The following is a 25,996-nucleotide window of genomic DNA, read 5'->3' as shown; positions in this document are numbered from 1 at the left end:
CCCTTAGTAATAATGTACTTTTACCATATTTACAGCTCATCACAAAAATATAAGAACACATGGTAAGAGTTATGTAACACTAATCCTCTGCCATTCCTAGGCACTGCAAATAGATAACCTGCCTGCCAGGCACACACATTTAGGGGCATAAGTATCAAAGCATGTGAGATAAAATTGTGATATATCACCATCCAATCAGCTCCAAACTATAATTTCTTAACCACAGCCTGCAAAATGTAAGTTAGAACCTGATTGGTTGGTGATATTTATCTCACAATTTTATCTCACATCAAGCTTTCTTACATATGCCCCTTAATGTTGTGATCATTCCTAACTTATACCTAAAGTGCATTATGGTAATTTCAAAATCACTAAATATAAACCACCGCAAAATATTTCTCTCCAGAGATCACGTAGTAAATGAGAACAGCAGCTTTTCTATTGCGTGAAGGCTACAGCTTCTAACTGCGCCACACACACGTACACTTCGTGACGGCGACACTCGGCTCCGAGACTACACTACTGCGCATGTCTGCAATGGCTGTCTACGGGCGGAGCGTACTGAGGAAGTGTCGGGTTGTGACGTTGCACGCAGTCCGGTTACGTGGATGACGTCATCGCGTCGCTTACTAAAATACCAGGAGAAGTCATGGCTGCCAGGAGAGGTGAGAACGAGTGGGTCATTGGTGGTGGTGGTGGGGATGGGTGTTTATATGGTCATGTTATATAGTGAGTGTGTTGTTGTATAGTGCACATGCCAGTGGTCACATGTATATAGCTTGTTACTCATATTATATATACACAGTGTTGCAGGTTGAGACTGTTGTGTGGCTGAGTTTCTAGTCGTGATACTGTCCGTGTTATAGCTGGACAGTAATATATATGTAGAGTCATTGTCACTTGGTGATTAGCAATCACCTGATATTTTTACACTATTTGATGTTTTGTTCTCTGCTTTTGTGTATATCATGGTGACCCACACTAATGCTGTTAGACAATTGTTTAGCATCCGTTCTGTGGTCGCATTGCTGATGCTGATCACACTGGGCAGTCTTCTGTGCTCCCCTGTTTATTTTACTTTGTTACAATGTCACTTTAACCATGTCATTTTTTTTGTGTTCAATACATTATACCTGATACAATATAGAGAATATTTAGTAAGACCTGCATCCAGTACTCTATAATTGTCCCCAATAGAAAAAAAATGATTGAAATATACTGTACCTATATTTATATTTCCTCTTAAAAATACTGAACCTCAAGATTTACCATCTTGTAGCATTCACAAAAAATATATATGAAACATTTCTAATTTTCCACCAATTGATAGTATTTGCATGTTACATAATATGTAACTTTTAGTTTTGATTTCATTCCACAGATCCCAGTAGTGATGATGAGTCTTACGAAGTGTTGGATATAACAGAATATGCCAGACGTCACCATTGGTGGAGTCGAGTTTTTGGACGAAACTCTGGTCCACTTACAGAAAAGTATTCTGTAGCTACACAAATAGTAATGGGTGGAGTGACAGGCTGGTAAGTGTGTATGTCCGTCCTCCCCCCAATCCTCCTTTCCAGCTACTTTTATCAAAAAAGTTTTGTTTTCACTTCACAGTTGTAAGATGTGATGATGATGACTATGTTTAAAGGACCACAAAAGTACTATTATGAGGCAGTGATTAAGGCCAAACTCAGACATATGTCATTCACAGACACCAGCCGATGCACATGCGATATATTGCTTATCGTGCACACAACATTACACACTTTGTGTTGGTTAAACATAGGATGGCATTGTGTAGGCTAGTAAGTTTTATGATGCGTTTTTCTTTTAGGAACATGTAGGACATTTTTGAAACATAATGGAATACTTAGTTTTTTAGATTTTATGTGAATTTTACTATATTTGGTTTAATTTACCTATTTACCCTAGAACTGTAACTAGTTTGGGTACAGGTATACAAAATATGTGTACATTATTAAAGGTATGGTGTAGTTACAGGGCATAGAAATGGTTATTATTTAAATTATGTTCATTATTGTTTCTTATTTCTGTTTAGCCACTTAGACTTAGGTCTCCGCTGTTGTCAACATTGATAGATATTGTATTAGGCCTATACAAATAAAGCAACTTACCGATTCCAGTTACACTGCACCTATCAGTGCTGACAGAGAGAGGGATAGTGTTCTTTATAGAGGGGAGCAGGGCGCTTGGCCGGCAAAATGGCACTTTTGTGCGTGCCCGAATATAAGTGGTCACTCAGAAAGGATGTGTCCTTGAGATGCGCCCACTTTACATCACTGTGGAGGTGTGCCCAGCACTCATGGAGTTGCCTGGCTGCCCCCAAATTCTCCCTGCAGTGTGAATAGTTGACATGCGCGCTGCATGAATTCACACAACAGTGATTGTTTCACCGCAACCTTTCCCCCTGTGGACGCTGTGGCCCGTGTCTGGGGACGGCACCCAGTAGGGCCTATTCAGCATTTTAGCTTTTTTAAATCTGGCAGGGTGCGGCGCCCTGTAAAAATAGCCTAGCAGGAACACTGTAACATATGTTTCTACTTCAGGTTTCATAGGGGGTCCACAGGGTTGACCTTGGGGTATAGCTGGATCTGGATCCACGGGCACCATGCAGTTAAAGCTTTTGCTGCTCCCAGGATGCACTGGGTCCATCCTCCTCTATACCCCGCCCCTGCCACAGGCACCTCAGTTTTAGTTGGTGCCCAGCCGTAGTTGGGTCACCCTAGCGCAGGGGGGCAGCTTAGCTTGGCTCCCCCTCTCCGGAGGCATACCCCGCGGGACCACTAAACCACCAGGGTGTTATGCGGCAGCGGGAGCCAGCACCCCTGGGGTTAATCGCTAGTCAGGGGAAGGCAGCCATCCCTGTTTAGTGGCTCCTCAGCTCAGCGCGCCTTTCCACTTAGGTCTGGCGATGCTGAGCTGCTTCCCCCTGCGGCCACTCCTCCTCTGAGGCCTCCGGCGGCCATCATTTCTCCGTTGGCAGCGCAGATCTCCAAGCAGCGTGTGGTCTGTCCCCCCGTGTACCTCTCCCCGGCTAAAGGTCAACGTGCACAGCGCTATAGCCCTCCCAGACACTGAATTTGGGCGGTTGATTGTAGTGACAAGGTGCAGTGAGTATTAACTTTCTCCATTGTATGTGATTTTTGCTAGTGTTGACTGTGCTTTATTATTACTTACTGTCAGTCTATGACTATCCCTTTCTCCTACAGCCCTGACTGGTGTGTGTGGGAAGGGCTTTTCTTGGATCTCACTTGTATAAATTTCATGTATTTGTGAGGTCGGTCATATACTGTGGTGTGCTACACGGTGCCATATTTGTGGGCTTGTGTGCTGCATACTTGTGGGTGCGCCAGGAGTACATTTTAAGATTCCCTGTTGTTGCTATATATATTTGTCATGTCTGATGAGGAAGTTGAGCGCTCTACGGCTCCCACTCTGCTCTCCTGCAGACACTGCGCTGCAGGGGTGAAAATGGAGGATTTATCACAGGATGGGCTGTGTGTGAGGTGCCGTCAGTTACCTGGTCCCTCTAACCCCCCAACTTCAGTACAGGATCCCCCTTGGGCGGTGTTTTCTCAGGTGCTGGCTTCCATCGCGCACCGTCTGGTGGTCCCGACGGCTTTCCCCCATAGGGGGTTACCCCAAACAGCCATCCCCACTTCTCCGGGTGTACCGCAAATATTGCAGTCTCCCCCTGGGCCTCAGTCTGTTCATCCATATGCGTGGTTCCCTATGTATGTTCAGTCTCCTCCAATGATGCAGCAGTCCGTCATACCGGGGTCTCCCGAAAGCGAGTCAACCACCTTGGGTGGATGTGTTCTCGAATTCAGTCCAGAGTTTGGCGGCCTCATCTTTGGCCTTTCAAACCATGCTGCGTAGTGACAAGCCTCACAAGGCGTCAAAACGCACTGTTATGTCATCCCAGTCTGCGCAGCGATCAGTCTCAGATGCATCCTCGGATGAGGGGGAATTGCATGAGGACTCTTATTCGAATTACCCTGCTCCGGAAGTGGAGACGAAATCTTCCATTAATGTGCCGGCATTGGTGCGGGCGGTGCGGTCCATTCTTGATATAGAGGATGACGCCTTGGCCCCTAAGTCCAAGTATCCAAATTTTAAGCAGGCAAAAGTGACTTCGGCTGTTTTTCCTCTCTCTGACCAGCTGACTGATCATATGGCGGAGGCCTGGCAGTCACCTAGTAAGAGGTTCCAGCCGCAGAAACGTTTAGCCTCTAGTTATCCGTTTCCTGCAATTCAGTGCAAAAAGTGGGAAACCCCGCCTGCGGTGGATTCTCACATTACTTGCTTAATCAAGGCCTATGCCATCCATTTTATCCCTAAAGGATCCCACGGACAGGAAAGTGTAGACTTGTTTAAAATCCATTTATTCTCTCTCTGGGCCGTTGGCCCGTCCATCCATGGCCATCTCTTGGGTGGCTAAAGCTGGGCCAATGTATTGGAGAATACTCTTCCTGAGGAAGCTCCGGAGGTTCAGAGAGCTTTGGTTGGACAGATGAGGGATGCCGCTTCCTATATTGGAGAAGCGTTTTTGGATGCCAGTCTTCTGACTTCCAGAGTTTTGGCGACAGCGGTCTCTGCTCGCCGGTCTTTATGGCTTCGTTTTTGGAGAGCGGATGCGGATTCCAAGAAGGGCCTGGAGGCCTTACCCTTTAATGAGGAGATTTTGTTTGGTCCTGACCTGGATAAAATTGTTGATACCTTGGCAAAGTCTAAGCAGCTGCACCTTCTAAGGCTTAGGACCTCAGCCTTTCGGACTCAGGGTAAGTCCAATGGTCAGGTCTTCCCTAGGCAGTCGTCAACCAAGGCTGCCCCTAAACCAAAGAAGCAGGCCTGGAGCACTAGACGCCCTGCCTCCAAGCCAGACGATAAGCCTGATGGGATGGGATTCTCTCTTGCAGATTCAGGAAGCAATAGAGTCCTTGCTGAAAGCAGGGGTGGTTGTTCCTGTTCCGCTTTCTCAACACGGCATGTGTTACTACTCTTCTCTATTTCTGGTTCCGAAACCCAATGGGTCTCCTCGCCCTATTCTCAACCTGAAATCGTTGAACAAGTTCCTCAGAGTGCCCACTTTCAGGATGGAAACTTTGCATTCCATCATTGTGGCTATGGAACCGGGGGATTATATGGTCTCCCTGGACATCCAGGACTCCTACCTCCATGTTCCTATAGCTCCTTCACACCAGCGGTATCTGAGGTTTGCTATACGCCAGCTTCACTTCCAGTTTCAGGCTCTGCCCTTTGGTCTTTCCACGGCTCCAAGGGTGTTCACCAAAGTTATGGCTGTCACTGCTGCCCATCTGTGCAGCCAGGGTATACGGCTTCTGCCGTATCTGGACAACCACCTATTGCTGGCAGTCTCTCCAGAGGTACTTTTGCAACATCTGCACCTGACGATCGCTTGTCTGCAAGCGCACGGGCGGCTGATAAACTGGAGGAAGTCCTCCCTCATTCCATCAGAGGATGGTTCATTTGGCAGCCCTTCTGGACTCTCGTCAGCAAAGGATCTTTCTGACTCCGGGAAAGGTTTCCTCCCTACAACTATGAGTGAGCAGTTGTCTGAAGAGTTCCCAGGTGTCTGTTCACTCAGCAATGAGAGTTCTGGGGTCCATGGTGTCGACATTCGACGTGGTGGAGTATGCCCAGTTTCATTCCAGACCCCTGCAGGGGCTGATTCTATCCGAATGGAACGGGTTACCACACCGGATCAGGACTCAGATGCTGGTGTTGTCTCCGGAGGTGCGCCTGTTGCTGGCGTGGTGGCTTCAGACATCTCATCTCACCAAGGGTCGCGCCTTTTGGATCCCGGACTGGGTTCTGCTCACAACAGATGCCAGTCCCCGGGGTTGGGGGGCAGTGTCGTGTCACTTCACAGCCGTTGGACGGCGGAAGAAGCGGTTCTTCCCATCAATATTCTGGAACTTTGGGCCGTGTACAGGGCCTTCCAGTTGTCTGGTCACACTCTTCAAGGAAGGGCAGTGCAAGTTCAGTCCGACATCGCCACTACGGTGGCGTACATCAACCGTCAAGGGGGGACTCGCAGTCGAGCAGCAATGTCGGAGGTGTCACACATGCTGTGTTGGACGGAGTGCCACCTTCCGGGAATCTCGGCAGTCTTCGTTCCAGGAATTCTCAACTGGGAAGCAGACTTCCTCAGCCATCACGATGTGCATCCCAGGGAATGGTCCCTTCACCCAGAGGTATTTCCACTACTCGTGGACAGGTGGGGACTGCCGGAGGTGGATCCTCATGGCCTCCCGTCACAATCGCAAACTGCCTGTGTACGGGTCCATGACCAGAGACGCCGGCGCAAGCCTGGTGGACTCGCTGTCAGTGAAATGGACATTTCAGCTGGCGTATCTATTCCCTCCGATATCCCTGCTGCCTCGGGTTCCTTCGGAAATTCAAACAGGATGGCGGCACGCTTCTGCTCGTGGCTCCGGCTTGGCCCAGACATCCCTGGTACTCCGATCTTCGGGGCCTATCCATCGACGTTTCGTTTCTTCTGCCTCAACGTCAGGACCTGTTGTCTCAGGGGCCCTGCCTTTACCCGGATCTGGGTTGTCTGTCTTTGATGGCGTGGATCTTGAGACCTCCGTCTTAAGGTCCCGGGGTTTTTCCAGCTCAGTCATCAGCACAGTGCTACAGGCACGCAAGCCTGCTTCCGCCAGGATTTACCACAGAGTGTGGCATACTTATTTTCAATGGTGTGAGTCCAGAAACTACGATCCTCAAGCATTTCGTGTTTCTAGGATTTTGGCATTCCTTCAGTCTGGGTTAGACCTAGGCATACGCCTAGCTTTGAAAGTTCAGGTGCCTGCACTTTGTGTGGTTTCAGCGTAGGATTGCTACTCTGCCTGATTTCCATGGTGTTCTCAGGATTCAGCCTCCCTTTGTTCCACCAGTGGCTCCTTGGGATTTGCTAGTGGTACTTCGGGCCCTACAGGGTCCTCCTTTTGAACCCCTTGAGTCGGTGGAACTCAAGTTAAGACTTTTTTTTTTTCTCCTGGCAATTGCTTCGGCCAGAAGAGTGTCAGGATTAGGCGTGCTTTCTTGCCGTTCTCCTTTTCTGATTTTTCACCAGGACAGGGCAATGCTTCGCACACGTCTGGGTTTTCTTCCTAAGGTGGTCTCGAAGTTCCACATTAATCAGGAGATGGTTGTACCGGCATTTCAGTCACCTGATCTCTCGGCTGGTGAGGCTTCCTTAGATGTTGTCCGTGCTCTCAGTTTATGTGGACCGGACTAGTTAAATTCGGAAGTCTGATTCTTTGTTCGTCCTCTTTGGTTTTCACAAGAGGGGTTGGCCTGCCAACAAACAAACTTTTGCCCGTTGGCTTCGTTTGGTTATTTGTGAGGCTTATTCACAGGAGGATTTACCTGTTCCGGCCTCTGTTAAGGATCATTCCACTCGGTCTGTGGGTCCCTCCTGGGCTGCTGGCCGTGGCGCCTCGGCTGTTCAGTTGTGTAAGGCGGACACCTGGTCTTCCATACAGACTTTTCTAAGGTTCTATGCGTTTGACACCTTCGCCTCTCAGGATGCATCCTTCGGGCGCCGAGTTCTCCTTTCAGCGCAGGAGCATCCCCACCCTTAGTTGTACTGCTTTGGGACATCCACAAGGTCAACCTTAGTTGTACTGCTTTGGGACATCCACAGGTTCCCCTATGGAACCTGAAGTAGAAAACAAGTGATATGGTAAGAACTTACCTTTTGTTATCTCTGTTTCTACGAGGTCCATAGGGTCCACAGGGTGCCCGCCCTGACTCACCTGGCTTCATATGTGTTTTGTGGCTGGTCACTGGTTTTCCGTCTCCCTTTCTGTGAGTATGGTTCTTGTGTGTTCCAGTCTTCCTTCTCTCTGTTTTTTCCTCCTCCGGCCTTGGCTACTTACCAACTGAGGTGCCTGGGCAGGGTATAGAGGAGGATGGACCCAGTGCATCCTGGGAGCAGCAAAAGCTTTAACTGCGTGGTGCCCGTGGATCCAGATCCAGCTATACCCCAAGGTCAACCCTGTGGACCTTATGGGCCTCGTAGAAAAAGAGATAACAAAGGTAAGTTCGTACCATATCTCTTGTTATCTTGTGGTTGTCTGCTGAATTTCTGATGTCACTCTTGTGACTTCACAGGATTTGCTTTGCTCATTGTTGAAGTCTAATCTTCCCCATTGAACTGGAAATTACATTAATTGTGAGCACTGTGTACAGCAATTCAGTGTCTAGGAACCATAGATTCTGAATTTATAGAGACTCTGCAGCCAGATTAAGTTGCTGTTGTTATTATGTGTAATATTTTTATTTATGCTTTTTTTTTTTTAAATTGGTTCGAAATTCTTGTGACTTTTTTTTTCTGTAAAAATACAAAATAGTTATGAAGTATGTGCAATTTTCTCACAAGTTCTTATGGTTTAATGTAATTCTTATTTGTAGGTGTGCAGGCTTTTTGTTCCAGAAGGTTGGGAAACTTGCTGCTACCGCTGTTGGCGGCGGCTTTCTTCTGCTTCAGGTAATGGACTAATACATAAAATACAACTGTTTCAGCAATTTGGAAATCGCAATGTTTTTCGTATGTTCAAATTTATAATTTCAATTTTTTTTTTACATAGTGACACCTATTGGCCAATCCAATTAGGTGTGAGTTTGTTTAATGAAACTCGCACACTACACATGAATGCTCGCTCCCAAGATATGCTCAATCCAATTAGAAATGCCAACTTGTGTGAATTTTCTATAGCATGCAACTTGAGAGAAGGGCATGAAAAAGTAGGAACCATCCTGGACCTCCAAAAAAGTGACTATATTGTTAGCAGAATCATACAGAAGGCTGTTAGTGGGCCTAAGGAAAGTACTATAGGTTTTTAAATGGTGTCAAATGGCTGTTTTGGGGCCACTTTAATTTTTTTTTCATAAAAATGATAAAAGCAAAAATTAAAAAATACTTTAAAACTGGGGTGCCTAAACTAACGAAAAAGTTGATTTGGGGTAATTTAAGGCTCCAGTTTCACAATTAGATTGTGAGCCTGCTTGAGCATTTTATTATATGCCCAATTTAGTACATATAATATTTATGTTCCTAAAAAGACTCAATCTAATTTTGTTGCTTTGTCACAGATAAAGTGACAAAAGTCACAAGAACCACACATGCTAACATGTCCCATTTCCTGATATTTCAACAAAATGATTGACTGAGAGCCTACAAGTCATGTTACATTGAGGTCTGCCAGGACTTTGTGTCTAAGAAGCAGATGGTAAATGCAGGAGGGGGCAGGAATGCATAGTCTCACACTAAGCAGTTAGCCTGTGTAAATTGCAGCACACAGCCAAGCCTACAGAAATGACAGCCATAAATAACTGGATTTTGGACCACACCAGCCGAGCAAGTGCGCTGCAGAACCCATTTTGGGATCCACTGCCTTAGGGAGTGGCAACTTGTATGCTTGATATGATATGCTTGAGTTGATAGTCCCATTACTTTTGGTCCCTTAAAAAGTGGGAGGCACATATTGAAACTGTTGTAATTCCTACACCGTTCACCCGATTTGGATGTAATTACCCTCAAATTAAATCTGAAAGTCTGCAGTTAAATCACATCTTGTTTGTTTCATTTCAAAGCCATTGTGGTGGTGAATAGAGGCCAAAATATGAAAATTCTGTCAATGTCCCAATATTTATGGACCTGACTGTACTTCACTGATTCACTGAAATATTGGCTTGTCTGCAAGGAACATTCACTGTGTTTGAAGTCTCCCTTTGTCATTGTTTTTTTCCCAAAATTCTTTTAGTCTAAAATAAGTTACATGTTGTCACATAATTGTATTTATATAATTTAATGTTGTAATTTATATATTTGGATGATGCTCTTTAATTCTCTCATCAATGTGATGACCATTCTTTGCAGATGAGCAAGGTGCTCAATGCTGGCTCATCCTTGAAAATGTAATCTGTGTGAAAATTGTTACAGCACACCACCACACTATGGACCAAATTCTCCACTTAATGCTGCTGCATCTGTTTCATTGACCCTCATTCAAGGCTTTGTATTTCCAGATTGCAAGCCATGGGGGTTATGTACAAATAGATTGGAAGAGAGTTGAAAATGATGTAACCAAGGCAAAGAGGAAGATAAAGAAGCAGGCAAATAAATCTGCACCAGAAATTAGTACCTTAATTGAAGAGGTATGAAACAATAGTTTGTACTTCACATATACCCTGCATGTGTATCTCTGTCTATAATTTCTTAGGAATCGGTCTGTATAACTGCCGGACCTCAGCCCAGCGGATCAAATCCTGATTCCGGAAGGCCGGCAGATGAAGATCGCGACTAAGGTAAGTAACTACTCTAACCCCCCCCCACCCCCCAAAACCCAACCCAACCCTCCATTTGAGCCTAATCCTAACCTCCCCCAGGGATGCCTAGACCTAACCCTCCCGGGGGGTGCTGTGTTTGACCCTAAGTCCCTTCCCCCCCGGCTGTCCTCTCCTGACACCCGACTTACCTACAGATCGGTGTGCCGGGCGTAGGCATTTCGGCGTGGGGATAATGATGGGCGTTGGTATTTAGACGCCTGTCATTTAGTCCCATGCCGAGATTTCAGTGTCGGGAAGCCGGCGGTCTGCATTTCGACAGTCTACTTCCTAACTACATCCCCATTTCTTAAACTATTAAATGAGTATATGGATACAATACACATTTTATTTTTTTCTATACTCTCCTCCGTTGATATTAAAAAAAAAAAAAAGTCCTTTGATCTTGGTGAAAACAAACTTTAAATTTTTTTCTAAAACAATAATACTACTAATTGCACAATAAACCCTTATACGCTTTCCAAAATTACAAATGTATATTCTTACCTTAGATGCTACTGTCAAAGAGCATCTATCTGGCCTGATATAATATATAAGTAGTCCTGGTAGGATAGCTTATGGGTGGTATCGGCAAGGAACACATGCGCAATAGTATGTCTGTTTATAAATGTGTAGCTGTGAGCAAGACAGTCTAGCAAGTGATGCTGTCCAATTTGAATGGTCCCTTAGGATCTGAATGGTGTCTACCCCAGCCTGTGATTCAGCTTGTATTCTAGGTACCTGATGTAAAGAGGTAATTCAGTGTAAGCAAGAAGCTTGTGATCTGTGCATTAAAGTAATGTTAAATCCAAAGTGCATAGTGAAATAATGTTAAATCCAAAGTGCATAGTGGAGTATTGTTAAATCCATAGTTGGTATACAGATTAAAAACAGTCTCTGACATGTTTCTTCTCCACTAGCAATTTCCTCAAAGGGTTAGGGGTATATTTACTGAAGTTTGGGTTTTTAGAAGTGGAGATATTGCCCATAGCAACCAATCAGATTCTAGCTATTATTTTCTGTAAGGTGCTAGATAAATGTTAAGTATATCCTGATTGGTTGCTATGGGCAACATCTCCACTTCTAAAAACCTGCACTAAATATACCTCTTAGGCCCGAAGCAAAAAGCCAAGATCCGCAAACAAGTGTCGCTGATTGCGACTGTCATACCTGTCAGAATCCTGGCATCTGCATACCAACTGCCGGAATCCCGAAGGTAAGTAGCGGGGGGAGGCACTAGAGGCAGGTTTAGGGTGCGGGGAGGGGGAGGTTAGGTTTAGTCAACTGTTGGGATGCCGGCCTCGGGATTTTGACTGCCAGGATTCCGAACGCCGGCATTTCGTACCCATCCCATATGAAGTTTCTTGTGCAATTAGTGTGATTATCAGTAATAGTAGATCATGGGATCATTATTTCTGACTGCAGCTTTCTAGTTTTTATATCTATATTTAGTCTTTTGGCTTGCCACTGTGCTGCAGCTGCTTGAAATGGAATTATGCTTATTCAATTTTGATTTTTCATTTTAATTCTTGTTCCCGTCTGCCTCTCCAGCACTGAGGGTCTGTTTTATTTTTTGGTTTTGTGCTTTGATACCTAAAATGTCTCTTATCCATAGAATATTTTAATTTATAGTTCACCTAAATGCATCCGTTTATATAGCATTTTTTTGTTTTTCATCAAGGCCTTTAGACCTGTCAGGTAAATGTTTGTCACCTATGATGATATCTTTTTATTTCTATTTAGCCAAGCTATTCAGCAACACTGTATATCCAGCATTGTTCCAATGGGGCCTAAAATCTCACACACAGAATTTTATGCAGCCAGTCCACCTGCTAGTCTGATTTTGTACTATAGGAGGAAGCCGGAACAAACTTGTCATATTTACGGGCAATGATAACACACAGATCTCACTGGCTGATATAAATGGCTTATGAAAAACACCAGAAGATACTTTATATTTAAAGAAACGTATCATTTAAGGCCCCTATAGACTGTGTGATAAAGCAGGCGATCCGACTGATTGGTACGATTTGGCTGCTATTTCACACAGTGTATGGGCCTGATGTCGCACCGTGCGCGCACCCCTGGGGTCGTACAGCGCACCCCCTGATCTTAATGCAGGTTCAGTTGATCAGGGAATGCGATGTGCGATCCCATGCGGCGCTATGCGGGAGGAGGAGCGGGGAGCCGGCATATCGGGTGGCCAGCCACCCGATTGCACCATGTGTGGGGACCGCCCAATATGTCGGACGTCGGATCCCCTGTCGCACGGTCCCTATTGCACCGTGTATGGCCAGCTTAAGTGTGTATGGCTTACCTGATCGTCAGCAGATAGATCTGCCAGGTGTGTACCCAGCATAAGGGCACAATGTGTCATAAGAAAGTAAACATTTAGTCTGTTTGGAATGTTACAATAGCCCTGTTTCTTATTGATTTCATTAATGGTCAAATTGCATTTGGTTTTTGTTTGTTTTATTTCTTTCAGTCATCAGATTTTATCAAGCAGAACATTGTTGTGTCTGGGGGATTTGTTGGAGGCTTCTTATTAGGTCTTGCCTCTTAGGAAGCTGAGATGAGGGGCAAGTTGAGAAATATCACATAGAACGGAAGATTGGCTGTGAAAATGAAGATAATGGAAAATACCTGGCTGCAAACAAAGATGGCTTGTTGTTTTTTCTTTTTCCTAGGGCAGTTTTCTTGTGAATGCTTACCTATAGAGAGTGCTTGCAAAGAACGGTGTAGCCTGCACACACTTCTACACACTGAACTTTGTGTACCTTATACAAAAACATTGTTACTTGTATTCATCAACTGACTGTAGTTGATTTCAGATGCAGGTTTGTATTAGGTTTTGCATTTTATTTTTTCTTTGTGATTTTTATGTCATCACAATAGTTCTATAAATGGTTATGTTAGTGTTACTTCATAAGTGTACTTTTTATATTTATTTAACTGCGTGTTTTGCTCCCTAACTAGTGCCAAAACTATGTACTGTAATTGGCAATCCACGCCTCCTTGGTGAATGTTACTCTTACAAGATAAAAAAAAACAAAAAAACAAATCACTCAATGCAATAGATCATTCTACAGAAATATACTAGGTAGAACTTGCAAAATAAAATGTAAAATTATAATTTTATACTGTGTAGCTTTTCTTTATCACAATGTGCCCTATGATGTAATAAGTCAATAGTTACAGTTTGTATGCAAAGGATGTCTTTATTTGCATGCAATCATGAAGTATGTTTTTTACTCCATTCTAATACATTAAACATATTTATAAATGCATAACAGCTTATATATTAAGCAAAAGGACTCTAACCTCAGTTCTGCAGTTTCTGAATTTGCAGTTATTATAGTCGCTCCCAAGGTGATTAGTATCTGCAGTGATGATACTAATGCCCTTTATGGATGTAGCAATCAGCAGATAAATGCAGCCACATGCACTCATCTACTTAATTTAATTTGTGACTAAGAGCTCTTTTGCGATCCTTGGGTTTTTCCACTAAGGTAGAAATTAGAGCAAACTGTCTTTCTCCGATGTGCTCTAGAGGGTGGGACAAATTATTGCACGATTAATTAGAAAAAGCTTTTAAGCACTAAATAAAAAAGGACCTACCTCTCGTATAATTAAAACCAGAGAACATATTGGGTAAACGTTCTTAAAGGCATACATTGGACAACTAACCATGTGAAGTGTTGTCTACTACATCTTATAGGTTAATTGCTCTTTCAAGCCAGCTGTTAAATATATTGCAATTACAGCTTGACCAAATCCATTCAAGGTCTCTCTCTGGCTATTCTAAGCTACAGCTTTTGCATGATGGGGCCAGGTCTTCACTTTGAGGGATGGAGGTACTGATGAAGTCGATAGCTAGGTAGTAGAATGAATCAGCTACACTTTAATTTGCTGCCAGACTGTTAGGCCGGGTACACACTTGCATGATATCTGCCCGATTTGGGCAAATCGGAACGATAAATCGGACATATTGTGCAGTGTGTACACCCAATTGCGTGCTCCAGCGGGTCACATGCGATATCATGTGAGCATGCAGGGCTTTGTAGTTTAGTGAAGGACGGAACGAGTGATCATTCCGTTGTTTAAAACTTCCTAGCTGTACTGGCAATCTTGCATGGTCCGGGGCAAGATTGCCGGTCGTTCTAGTGTGTACCCACCCATACTCATATACTGTATTGCAGAACTGTTAGTCTTGTGAGAGTTATTGGGATCTCTCTTGCTGCCCATTGCTTAGTGGCTTTGGGAGCTCTCTCACAGGCACTTGTAAGTGGGTTGTTTTAATCAAAATATTTTCTTAGGAGATGGACTAGAACTTCGGAACCATCAATTTTCTAACTCTTGGAGAAATTTGCTTGCTTATATTTAGGCACATCATTTTCCAGTGGATATAAAAGTCTACACACCCTTAATGATATTGCAAGTTTTTGTGATGTGAGGTCTGAAATAAAGATAAATTCTGTTAATTTTTTGACCTGTATATGTAACTTGAATCGTTATGATGTTGGAAGGTGAGTTTGGTTTTCATCTTCTGCTTTCCCCCCTGGTTTCATGCCAGAATCCCTTTGGAATTAAATAATTAATCCCTCTATTCTGACTATAGGCCCTGTCCCAGGTGAAGAGGAATTCCAAAGTGCGTAATGTTGTACAGTAGGTACTGTATAGTGTTCTTTGGGTAATGAGCTGTGTTGTCTACCCCAAGCATCTAGAATTAAGGCTAACACATTAAACTTTGGTCTCCTTAGAACATAAGATATTTTCCCACACGGTTTGTGGTGTTTAAAAAATTTTTTTAATATTTGAAAAATTTTGGTGGATTTGGTTGTACTTTTTTGTGACAAATGGTTTCATTCTTACCACCGGACCAAATGGCCCAGACGTGCAGAAGGTAATAAAGAGGGAGATTGTTGTCATACAGAATGTAGGGAGTGAACAGTTGCTTACAAATATTTCCGGCAGTTCTTCTATTATAGCCGTAGACCTTTTGGTTGCTTCCCTGATAAGTTTTATCTTTGTCCTGATCTTGGCAATGTCTATGTTGTGCTACATTTTCATCTATTAATGTGTCTTCAGTGTTCCATGGTACATGTAAGGCTTTTGGAATTCTTGTATTACCCTCTCCTGATTGATGTAATAAAAATTAGATCCCATAGACAATTTGAATTCATTGTAGCTGTCAGAGTATGATGCAACCAAGATAACTGCAAGAAAATCCTACTGGAACAGCTGATTATTATTTTTTTCTACTTCAGGGTCCATAGGGGTCCACAGGGTTGACCTTGGGGGTATAGCTGGATCTGGATCCATGGGCACCATGCAGTTAAAGCTTTAGCTGCTCCCAGGATGCACTTGGGTCCGTCCTCCTCTATACCCCGCCCCCGAGCCACAGCACCTCAGTTTGAGTTGGTGCCCGGCCGGAGGAGCAGCCCCCAAAAGCTTTCTATTTAAAAAGAAAAAAAAAAGAGCCTGTTAGATTTTTCTTTTAAAACAGAGGCTCTAGTGTGGCAGCGACGGGCTGTCTATGCAGACGCCCACGCTGCCGCTCTCCTTCCCCGCTGGCGCAGCGACGCCAGTACTGCATTGGGGATTGCGGCGGGGGGGGGGGGGGGGGGGGGCAGAGTCCGTACTAGCCGGACTCTGGGTCCCTCCCTGGACTGCTGCCGGAGTCGCCGGGGATAAGGTAAGCCGCGAGTCGCCGATTAGCGTCTGCTCGCGGGTATTGCCTGCACATGCAGTCCTTTGCCCCCGGTCCTAGGGGACAGACCGGGGGCCGCTAGCGGTGGCGGCAGGCTCCCCCTCTGAGGAGGAATACCCCGTGGGACCACTAGACCACCAGGGATATATTGGCAAGCGGGAAGCCGGCAAGCCCTGGAGTTAATAGGCTAGCCCTGTCTTGCGGCTCCTCCCCTCAGCTCAGCGCGCCTTTCAGCACGCAGTCTGGCGTCGCTGAACTGCAGACTCTTCGCCACTCCTCCTCTGAGGTCTCTGGTGGCCATTTTCTCTGTGGCAACGCAGATCTCAGGGAGCACGCGGACCTGTCCCCCTGTGTACCTCTCCCCCGATTTAAGGACGGCGTACACAGCACTATAGCCCTCCCAGACACTGAATCTGGGCATGTTGATTGTAGTGGAAAGGTGCAGTGAGTATATCTTCTCTGCATGGTATGTGACTTTTGCTAGTGCTGCCTGTCTGCTTATTTTCCGCTTACTGTCAGCTTATACCTATCCCTTTACTTCTCCTGCAAGCTCTACAGGTGTGTGGGGGAGGGGAGTTTCTACAGACCTCACCTATATAAATCACGTATTTGTGAGGTTCGTCACATACAGTTGTGTGCTACACAGTGCCATATTGTGGGCTGTTGTTCAGCACACCGGTGAGTGCGTTTTCTTCTGCCCTGTTGCCAGATATATTTTTTGACTATATAATATATTCTGTCATGTCAGACGAGGAGGTTGAGTGCTCAGTGGCTCCGGTGTTGGCCTCCTGCGGACGCTGTTCTGCAGGAGTGGATAGGGAGGATTTGTCACAGGATGGCCTGTGTAGTCGGTGCCAGGTGGCTCCTGGCCCATCCAGACCTTCTCTGATGCAGGAACCACCGTGGGCGATGTTTTCTCAAGTGCTGGTGTCTATTGCGGACCGTCTGTCGGTCCCGACTGCTCTCCCTACTAGGGCGTTACCCCAGCCGACCATCCCCCATTCCCCGGGTGTCCCGCAGTTGTTGCGGAGTCCTCCTGGGTCTCAGTCTGTGGGTCCATATACGGGGTTGCCTATGTATATACAGGCTTCCCCTGTGCCGCAGCAGCCTGCGGTACCTTTTCAGGCCCCTATGGCGACTCCTCCACCCTGGGTGGATGTGCTCTCCAACTCCGTGCAAAATTTGGCGGCCACATCCTCGGCTTTTCAGTCAATGTTGCAGACTGACATGCCTTCTAGGGTTTCAAAACGCCCACTCATGGCGCGGGCGGCTCAGGTATCGACTCAGAGGGTTCCTCAGATGATGGGGAGGTCCCTGATGACACTGACTCTGACGCCTCGGTCCAGGAAATGGATACCAAGTCGTCCATTAATATGCGAGCACTGGTTAGGGCGGTGCGAGCCATTCTTCTTATAGAGGATGAGGCACCGGCTCCTAAGTCGAAGTATCCTAGTTTAAAAAAAACTAAGGTGGCTTCTGCGGTGTTTCCCCTGTCGGATCAGTTGACGGATCATATGGTGGTAGCTTGGCAGACGCCCAGTAAGAGATTCCTTCCTCAGAAGCGGTTGGCTTCTAATTATCCCTTCCCTGAGGCACATTGTAAAAAATGGGAAACTCCACCGGCGGTGGATTCCCATGTCACCCGTTTAATAAGGAGCTCTACTTTGCCATTACCGTCTATATCCACGCTGAAGGATCCCACGGACAGGAAAGTTGAGACTTGCTTAAAGTCTATTTACTCCCTCTCCGGGGCGGTGGCCCGACCGTCCATGGTCATCTCCTGGGTGGCCAAGGCCATTGAGGGGTGGGCCAATGCATTGGAAGATACCTTCCCGGACGACGCTCCGGATGTCCAGAGGGCGTTGTTGGGTCAGATGAGGGACACTGCTTCTTACATTGGGGAAGCCTCTTTAGATGCTAGTTTGCTGACTTCGCGGGTATCGGCTGCAGCCGTGTCTGCCCGCCGATCCTTATGGTTGCGGTCCTGGAGAGCGGACTCTGATTCAAAGAAAGGCCTGGAGGCCTTACCTTTCAATGGGGAATTACTATTTGGTCCGGACTTGGACAAAATAGTGGATACCCTGGCTAAATCCAAGTCGGCTTTCCTCCCTTTGTCGGCACTGCCTGCTAAGGTTCGGAGTTCGGCTTTTCGTTCCTTTCGGGTTCAGGGTAAGGCAAAAGGTCAGTCCTTCCCGAGACAGTCAGCGAGTAAGACTGCCTCTAAACCCAAGAAGCAAGCCTGGAGTGCTCGGCGCCCTTCTTCCAAGCAGGAAGATAAACCTGCGGCCTGATGGGACGGGCCTCCCTCTGGGGGACCTCAGAGTGGGAGGCAGACTTCTTCGATTTGCCCAGTGCTGGCACAATACCACCACGGATGCCTGGGTTCGAGAAGTGGTCTCCCCGGGGTACGCCCTGTCTTTTCGGCACAGACCACCCCACCAGTTTTTCTGCACGAGTCCTTCTCAGGACAAGACCAAGGCGTTACAGATTCAGGAGGCTATAGAGTCCTTGCTGAAAGCAGGGGTCATTCTTCCCGTTCCTCAATCACAACGAGGGACGGGGTATTATTCGTCTCTGTTTCTGGTGCAGAAACCCAATGGTTCTCATCGCCCTATCCTCAACTTGAAGTCTCTAAACAAATGCCTCAGAGTTCCCAAGTTCAGGATGGAAACGTTACGTTCCATCATTCTGGCGATGGAACCGGGGGATTACATGGTGTCCCTGGATATCCAGGACTCCTACCTCCATGTTCCGATAGCACCTTCGCACCAACGGTATCTCAGGTTCGCTATCCTTCAACACCACTATCAGTTCCGGGCGCTACCCTTTGGTCTCTCCACGGCACCGAGGGTGTTCACGAAGATTATGGCGGTCATGGCCGCACATCTTCGGAACCAGAATGTACGGCTGCTGCCGTATCTGGACGACCTCCTGTTGCTGGCGAGCTCCCCAGAGGTACTGCTTCAACATCTCCACCTGACGATCGCTTGCCTGCAAGCACACGGGTGGTTGATAAATTGTAAAAAGTCCTCCCTGATTCCATAACAGCGGATGGTTCATTTGGGAGCCCTGCTGGATTCGCGTCAGCAAAGGATCTTCCTGACTCCGGAGAAGGTCGCCTCCCTACAGCTGCGGATACGCAGTTGTCTGAGCAGTTGCCGCCTGTCGGTCCATTCGGCTATGAGAGTTCTGGGGTCCATGGTATCGACATTCAACATGGTGGAATTTGCCCAGTTCTATTCCCGGCCCCTGCAGGGGCTGATTCTATCGGAATGGAACGGGTTGCCTCACCGGATCCGCTCTCAGGTGCTGGTGTTGTCTCCGGACGTTCGGCAATCTTTGGCTTGGTGGCTTCAGACAGCTCATCTGGTCGAGGGGCGCCCCTTTTGGATCCCAGACTGGGTCCTGCTCACGACGGATGCCAGTCTCCGGGGGTGGGGGGCAGTGACCGGCTCATTGTCTCTCCAGGGTCGTTGGTCTGCGGAAGAAGCACTTCTTCCCATCAACATCCTGGAACTGCGGGCAGTATACAGGGCCCTGCAGTCGTCCGGCCCCGCTCTTCACGGAAGGGCGGTACAGGTGCAGTCCGACAACGCCACCACGGTGGCGTATATCAACCACCAAGGAGGAACTCGCAGTCGGGCAGCGATGTCGGAGGTGTCGCATCCTGATTTGGGCGGAGGGTCACATTCCAGCGATCTCGGCAGTCTTCATCCCTGGAGTCCTCAATTGGGAAGCGGACTTCCTCAGCAGTCACGACATGCATCCCGGGGAATGGTCGTTTCAGCTACTCGTGGACAGGTGGGGACTGCCGGAGCTGGACTTGATGGCCTCCCGTCACAATCACAAGTTGCCCGTTTACGGGTCAAGGACAAGAGACGCAGGCGCAAGTCTGGTGGACGCGCTGTCGGTGAAATGGACGTTTCACCTGGCGTATCTATTTCCTCCGATATCCCTACTTCCTCGGGTTCTGCAGAAAAATTCAAGCAGGACGGCGGCACGCTCGTGCTGGTGGCTCCGGCGTGGCCCAGACGTCCTTGGTACTCCGATCTCAGGAGCCTCTCCATCGACGCTCCGTACCTTCTTCCTCAGCGTCGGGACCTGTTGTCTCAGGGGCCCTGCCTTTACCCGGATCTGGGTCGGCTGTCTTTGACGGCGTGGCTCTTGAGACAGCCGTCTTGAGGTCTCGGGGCTTCTCCAGTTCGGTTATTGGTACCATGCTCGGGGCACGCAAGCCTGCTTCAGCACGGATTTATCACAGGGTGTGGCACACTTACTTTCAGTGGTGTGAGTCCAGACATTATGATCCTCAGGTGTTCCGAGTTTCTAGGATCTTGGAATTTCTTCAATCAGGATTGGACCTCGGCTTACGCCTTGCATCTCTGAAGGTTCATGTGTCCGCCTTGTCCGTGTGGTTTCAACGGCGGATTGCAATACTGCCGGATGGTCACACAGCTCAAGTGGCTGACATTTAAGACTGTTTTTCTCCTGGCAATTGCTTCGGCCAGGAGGGTGTCTGAATTGGGGGCGCTTTCCTGTCGCCCTCCTTTCCTGATTTTTCACCAGGACAGAGCGGTGCTCCGCACTCGTCCTGAGTTTTTGCCCAAAGTGGTCTCGAAGTTCCACATTACTCAGGAACTTGTGCCAGCTTTTCAGTCCCCTGATCTTTCAGCTGGTGAGACTTCCTTAGATGTGGTCCGGGCGCTTAGAATTTATGTGGACCGGACGGCTTCGGTTAGGAAGTCTGATTCCTTGTTTATCCTCTTTGGTTTTCACAAGAGGGGTTGGCCTGCCAACAAACAAACGTTAGCCCGTTTTGCTTCGTTCCGTTATTTGTTAGGCTTATGCACAGGAGGGTTTACCTGTGCCAGCCTCTGTTAAGGCTCATTCCACTCGTTCTGTGGGTCCCTCTTGGGCTGCTAGACATGGCGCCTCTGCTGTTCAGCTGTGTAAGGCGGTCACTTGGTCTTCAATTCAAACGTTTTTGAGGTTCTATGCGTTTGACACCTTCGCCTCTCAGGATGCATCCTTTGGGCGCCGGGTGCTCCTTTCAGCACAGGAGCGTCCCCACACTTAGTTAAACTGCTTTGGGACATCCCCAAGGTCAACCCTGTGGACCCCTATGGACCCTGAAGTAGAAAACAAGAGAGATATGGTACGAACTTACCTTTGTTATCTCTGTTTCTACGAAGTCCATAGGGACCACAGGACGCCCGCCCTGACGCACCTAGCTTCAAATGGGCTGTGTGGCTGGTCACCGGTTTTCCGTCTCCCATTTCTGTGAGTATGGTTTCTTGTGTGTTCCAGTCTCCCTTCTCTCTGTTTAGTCTCCTCCTTCGGCCTTGGCTGCTTACCAACTGAGGTGCTGTGGCTCGGGGGCGGGGTATAGAGGAGGACGGACCCAAGTGCATCCTGGGAGCAGCTAAAGCTTTAACTGCGTGGTGCCCATGGATCCAGATCCAGCTATACCCCCAAGGTCAACCCTGTGGACCCTATGGACTTCGTAGAAACAGAGATAACAAAGGTAAGTTCTTAAGATATCTTGTTTTTTTTTGTGTGTGTGTGCGCGCTGGGGGTGCGCAATTACAATCCCTGTCACTGCTGGCGTGTATTCTAATTACCTTTTTGAACATGATTTTGATGTGATTAATTCTGAACATGACTACAGCCACATTATAAAAGGTTGTGCATACTCGTGCAACCACTGTATAGTAGGCTTTCTATTTTTACTTCCATTGTTTTTCACTGGCATTTAGTTGGTGGAAACTGACATGACCATATCCATCTTGATATCAGGCTGTACATGGCAAAACACCCTACAATTTCAGTTAAGCTGGTTATTGGCCGTTCAGCCGACTTATCTGACGATTGGTAAGTGTATATACACTTACTAATTCGTCTGCCCGATGTGCCGGGCTTTACAGCTCCATTGGGTGGGCATTTAAATTGCACCCCTTCTCCTCCCCCCGCCTCCAAGTTCAGCTGTTAATCACCACCGGGTCCCACAGCTTGTGTACGGGCAATCAGTGGGTCATTCGTACACACCAGCCATCTGCTGTGTTGCACAGTATATCGGATATGTCTGTGAACTACGTCATTCACGGACATATTCGCTATACACACCCGGCGATGCACTATAGATATATCGCCCATTCAATGGAATGGGCAATATATCTATCAGTTTGTACATAACTTTCACAGTGCCTGAGACTTGTCCAAATAACACAATTAACTTAAGCTTTAAAAGTTATGCCAACATTATTTTCTAGACAGCCAGTAAGCCTAAAAATAAATGCTAGAATCCTAGTAACCTATCGAAATGCCTGTTTAAATTAAAAATTGTAGGCAGGAAAAAGAATTTAAGCTGTATCCTTCAAAGAATTCTGATATCTGCATAGTAAAAGAATTCTTATTTTTACCAAAGACAACCATTACAAAAAAAATAGCTTTCATTTTAAATCAAAGGAAAAGATGGTGATAGCACAAACTGTATTGGATTTTTGAGAGAAAATGGATGGACAGTGTATATAGAAGATCACACTTAATTATCCTATCACAAGGTAGATGTATAAGAAACATATTTACTGGAGATAAAATTGAATCAACATTACATATTAAGAAAGATAAATATTGTCAATGAAGATCATAAATAACTCCTATAATATGAAAAAATGTATATACTGAGATAGATGCAGACAAAAAAGGTTAAAAAGATCAATGAATCAATTGTGAATCAACGAATGGAAAATGAACTAGGTTGCTAAATCCCAAATAGGGAAATATGAGAATTCTCAAGCACGTATGATTTCAAAGTTACCTAACCTGCAGGTCACTATTTAGCGCGGTCACTCTGTTATATTATTTGTGTACGTTTCATTTTAAATCAGGTAGAGCTGATCAGATGAAGAAAAAAAAAATTAAAAAAAAGACACCACCAGATGGTACATAGTGACTGACTTTTGAGGAGGAGGAGGAGGAGGAGGGGGGGACGGGGACATGGCTTAACAAATGGGACTGAGGTAGACCTGGAAACAGACATTCCTGTACATGTCATGAATTATTTCTCCTATTGGTGCTCAACTCCTGGTGCAAGATATGCACTTACTTACTGTATGATGATGGTATTTGAAACAAATTATTGCCCTAGGTTCTAAATTGTGGTGTTACCACCAACTGGAAAAGCATAGATCAATTCTTAGGAAATAGACAATGAACAAACAGAATCCAGCACTTAAGGTTACAGCACAAATATTATGGGGTCTATTTATCAAGCAGTGAAGACGTTTCCCAGAGCAACCAATCAGCTTTCAAGTAGTATTTATCAAGTGCAGTGTATAAAATAATAGGTAGGAGCTGATTGGTTGCTATGGGCAACTTCTTCACTGGTTCACTTCTCCACACTTTTCATTGCTTAATAAATAGACCCCTAAGTGACTAGTATTTTGGACCTGTCATTCACTATGGAGCTAGCCATTGTTCAGGGTTTATTCCTCCTCTCTCTTCCTTTTGTGCAGGGGTGGTTGTTTTTCTTTCTCCCTCAGTCTTGTCCCCCTCTCTATTTCTGTTTTTACTTCCATTGTTTTTCGCTTGCATTTTATTGGTGGAAACTGACATGACATTATTCATCTTGAGATCAGGCTGTACATGACAAAACACCCTGCAATTTCAGTTAAGCTGGGTACACACTAGGTCGAGATGTTGGCCGTTCACCCGACCAATCTGACGATTGGTAAGTGTATGTCACCATGTCCCGTATCCTCTCTCTCCTAAGACCCTTCCTCTCAGCCCTGCCACCTTGTACCCCTCTCTTCTGTATCTCTCCTGGGACCATTCCTCTCTACCCTGCCACCTTGTCCTGTATCCTCCCCCTCCCCTAGGACCCATCTTCTCTGCCCTGCCACCTTGTGTGTTTTTTTTCTTTCTCTCTCTCTCTCTCGAAAAATGACAGTTGGGAGCTGATTGGCTGGAGCACCATTATCATACGCAACAAGTTTTAACACGCGTTTTGAATGGTAACACCCATTGATAAATAAGGTCCAAGCTATAAACCGGCATTTTTACCAGTTGAGATACAGATATTGCTGTTGATGCAGACTTTAGCTTAATATTTTTAAGCATCCTGCATTATACTGGATCTACACCCACAGGAAGTTTGTGACTTGAACTTGGCCATAACAAATAATCAGCATCTAGCTATCATTTATATCTACAAAATAACAGCTGATGTGTTGCTATGGGCAACCACTTTATCTTTCTGAAAGCTATGATACATCTCCCTGTTTAGTGTTTTACTTTTTCTCAGAGACTCTACATGGATCGCCAGCTATTCTGGGAATGTACAGAAAACACCCTCTTTCCTGTCAGTGATAGAGAGTTATGTGACAGCCTAGATCATACCTCCCAACATGACCCATTCCCGGAGGGACAAAATGTTCTGTTGCTGGACTTCCCTCTTAATTTATGACTGCAGTCACCTGTGTTGAACCAGTTAATCGATAAAGGTGATTGCAATCATAAATTAAAGGGGGACGTTCAGGAACAGGGTATTTTGTCCTTCCTGGAATGGGTCGTGTTGAGAGGTATGCCAGCACCATAATCACTGCCTGTGACTGAGCAGCACTGACACTTATACCCCTTTTACACTGGAGCTAAAACCCGGGTTATTGCAAGGTTAACCCAGGCAGCTCCTTGGTGTAAAAGGGGTGAGAGTTGGATCGCCGGGTCGAGTGACACGGCAATCCAACCCAGGTAAATAGGGTTTAACACGGGCGCAACCCATGAAACCCTGCTGTGAGAACAACGCACTCTGGGTCTTGATGACCTGCAGTGCGCCGCAAGCTGGCCAATTGGTCCGGCTTCAGTGGCGCTTGGAGATGGCGTCATCTCCAAGCGTCCACTTTCACGCCAGAAAAGCCTGGTCTATGCAGACCTGACTGCGGTGTGAGCGGCGCCGACTCGGGAATATCCCGAGTCGGAGCCGGCTAAATTCCAGGTCTGATCCGGATAGGAACCCTGTTCTAACTCTGGGTCAGACCCGGAATTTTGGTGGGAAAGGGGTATGACATGCTTCTCCTCTGTCAGTTGTGCTGTACGCAATGCCTGAGTGGGGAATTCTCAGATGATGAAGGTCTGAGGATGTGGGGCCTAGTACCTTTTCACTAGACATGCATCGGGGGACCTCCCCCTATCGTGAATATGTCTGGGCTGGCAAGTAATCAGGTAGGCACTGTGGCTTATCTGGCATATAATTTGTCTTACCTGGGTCCCGTTTACAGCATGGGGTCTTCTTGGTTTCTCAGCGCTTGGAGATGATGTCATCTCCAAGCGCCGGGAGAAGTGTTCCACTGCACCCATGTGAAGTGTGAATGGCGCCGATGCTGAAATAACCCAGATTGGTGTCATAGTGGAAAAGAGGTACTGTGTTCCAAATCTCGGATCAGACGCTGGACTTAGGTGGAAAAGCAGTATAAAAATCATTCATTTACCAATAATGTACTTAAATAAATACAAAACCGTTGTCAATATAGTTTAATCTGGTCAGCCACTGAGATCTTATTGTGTGATAATCTGCCAGATCTGCAGATCTGCTTTTAATATTGACTTTCGAAGACTCTATGGAAGTGATTCAATTGTTTCTTATGTCACAGTAATTAATGGGCACCCAATGTTGCAATTCAATTGTTTTGGACACCCATTAATTATCACGCTCTTCCCGTCTAAACTCCAGGTTAGGGTGCCCACAATCAGGATTTATCGGACATTTCTGCTCGCCTCCTCAGGAAGGGGGTAAGAAGAAATACCTGTCACTGGCAGCAGTACGTGCCCTAATGGAGCAGCAATTGAATTTTGCAAACACTACCAGCCGTCTGCGAAACCATTTGGCCAAACACCCAATCAATCTGG

At 46.3% G+C, this 25,996-nt stretch overlaps 1 protein-coding gene across 3 annotated transcripts; it reads left to right on the top strand.

Annotated features, from left to right (window-relative positions):
- The first annotated feature begins 559 nt into the window (after nt 1-559).
- Nucleotides 560-13,521, top strand: FUNDC1 (FUN14 domain containing 1). Of its 3 annotated transcripts, none has more exons than XM_088444931.1 (5): nt 560-665; nt 1,382-1,538; nt 8,470-8,545; nt 10,087-10,215; nt 12,869-13,521. In XM_088444931.1, exons 1-5 carry the CDS (start codon nt 650-652, stop codon nt 12,944-12,946), a joined length of 456 nt encoding a protein of 151 aa, XP_088301057.1. In that variant the 5' UTR covers nt 560-649; the 3' UTR covers nt 12,947-13,521. The 3 variants fall into 3 exon arrangements, with proteins under 3 accessions (XP_088301057.1, XP_088301055.1, XP_088301056.1); XM_088444929.1 differs by having other exon boundaries at nt 594-675; XM_088444930.1 differs by lacking the exon at nt 560-665 and adding an exon at nt 675-729.
- Nucleotides 13,522-25,996: the final 12,475 nt, after the last annotated feature.

This window comes from Taudactylus pleione, unplaced genomic scaffold, assembly GCF_031769625.1.
Source record: "Taudactylus pleione unplaced genomic scaffold, aTauple2 ptg000374l, whole genome shotgun sequence".
Taxonomy (NCBI): domain Eukaryota; kingdom Metazoa; phylum Chordata; class Amphibia; order Anura; family Myobatrachidae; genus Taudactylus; species Taudactylus pleione.
The sequence above is the reverse complement of the archived record's forward strand: the minus strand, read 5'-3'. Positions and strand labels throughout refer to the sequence as shown.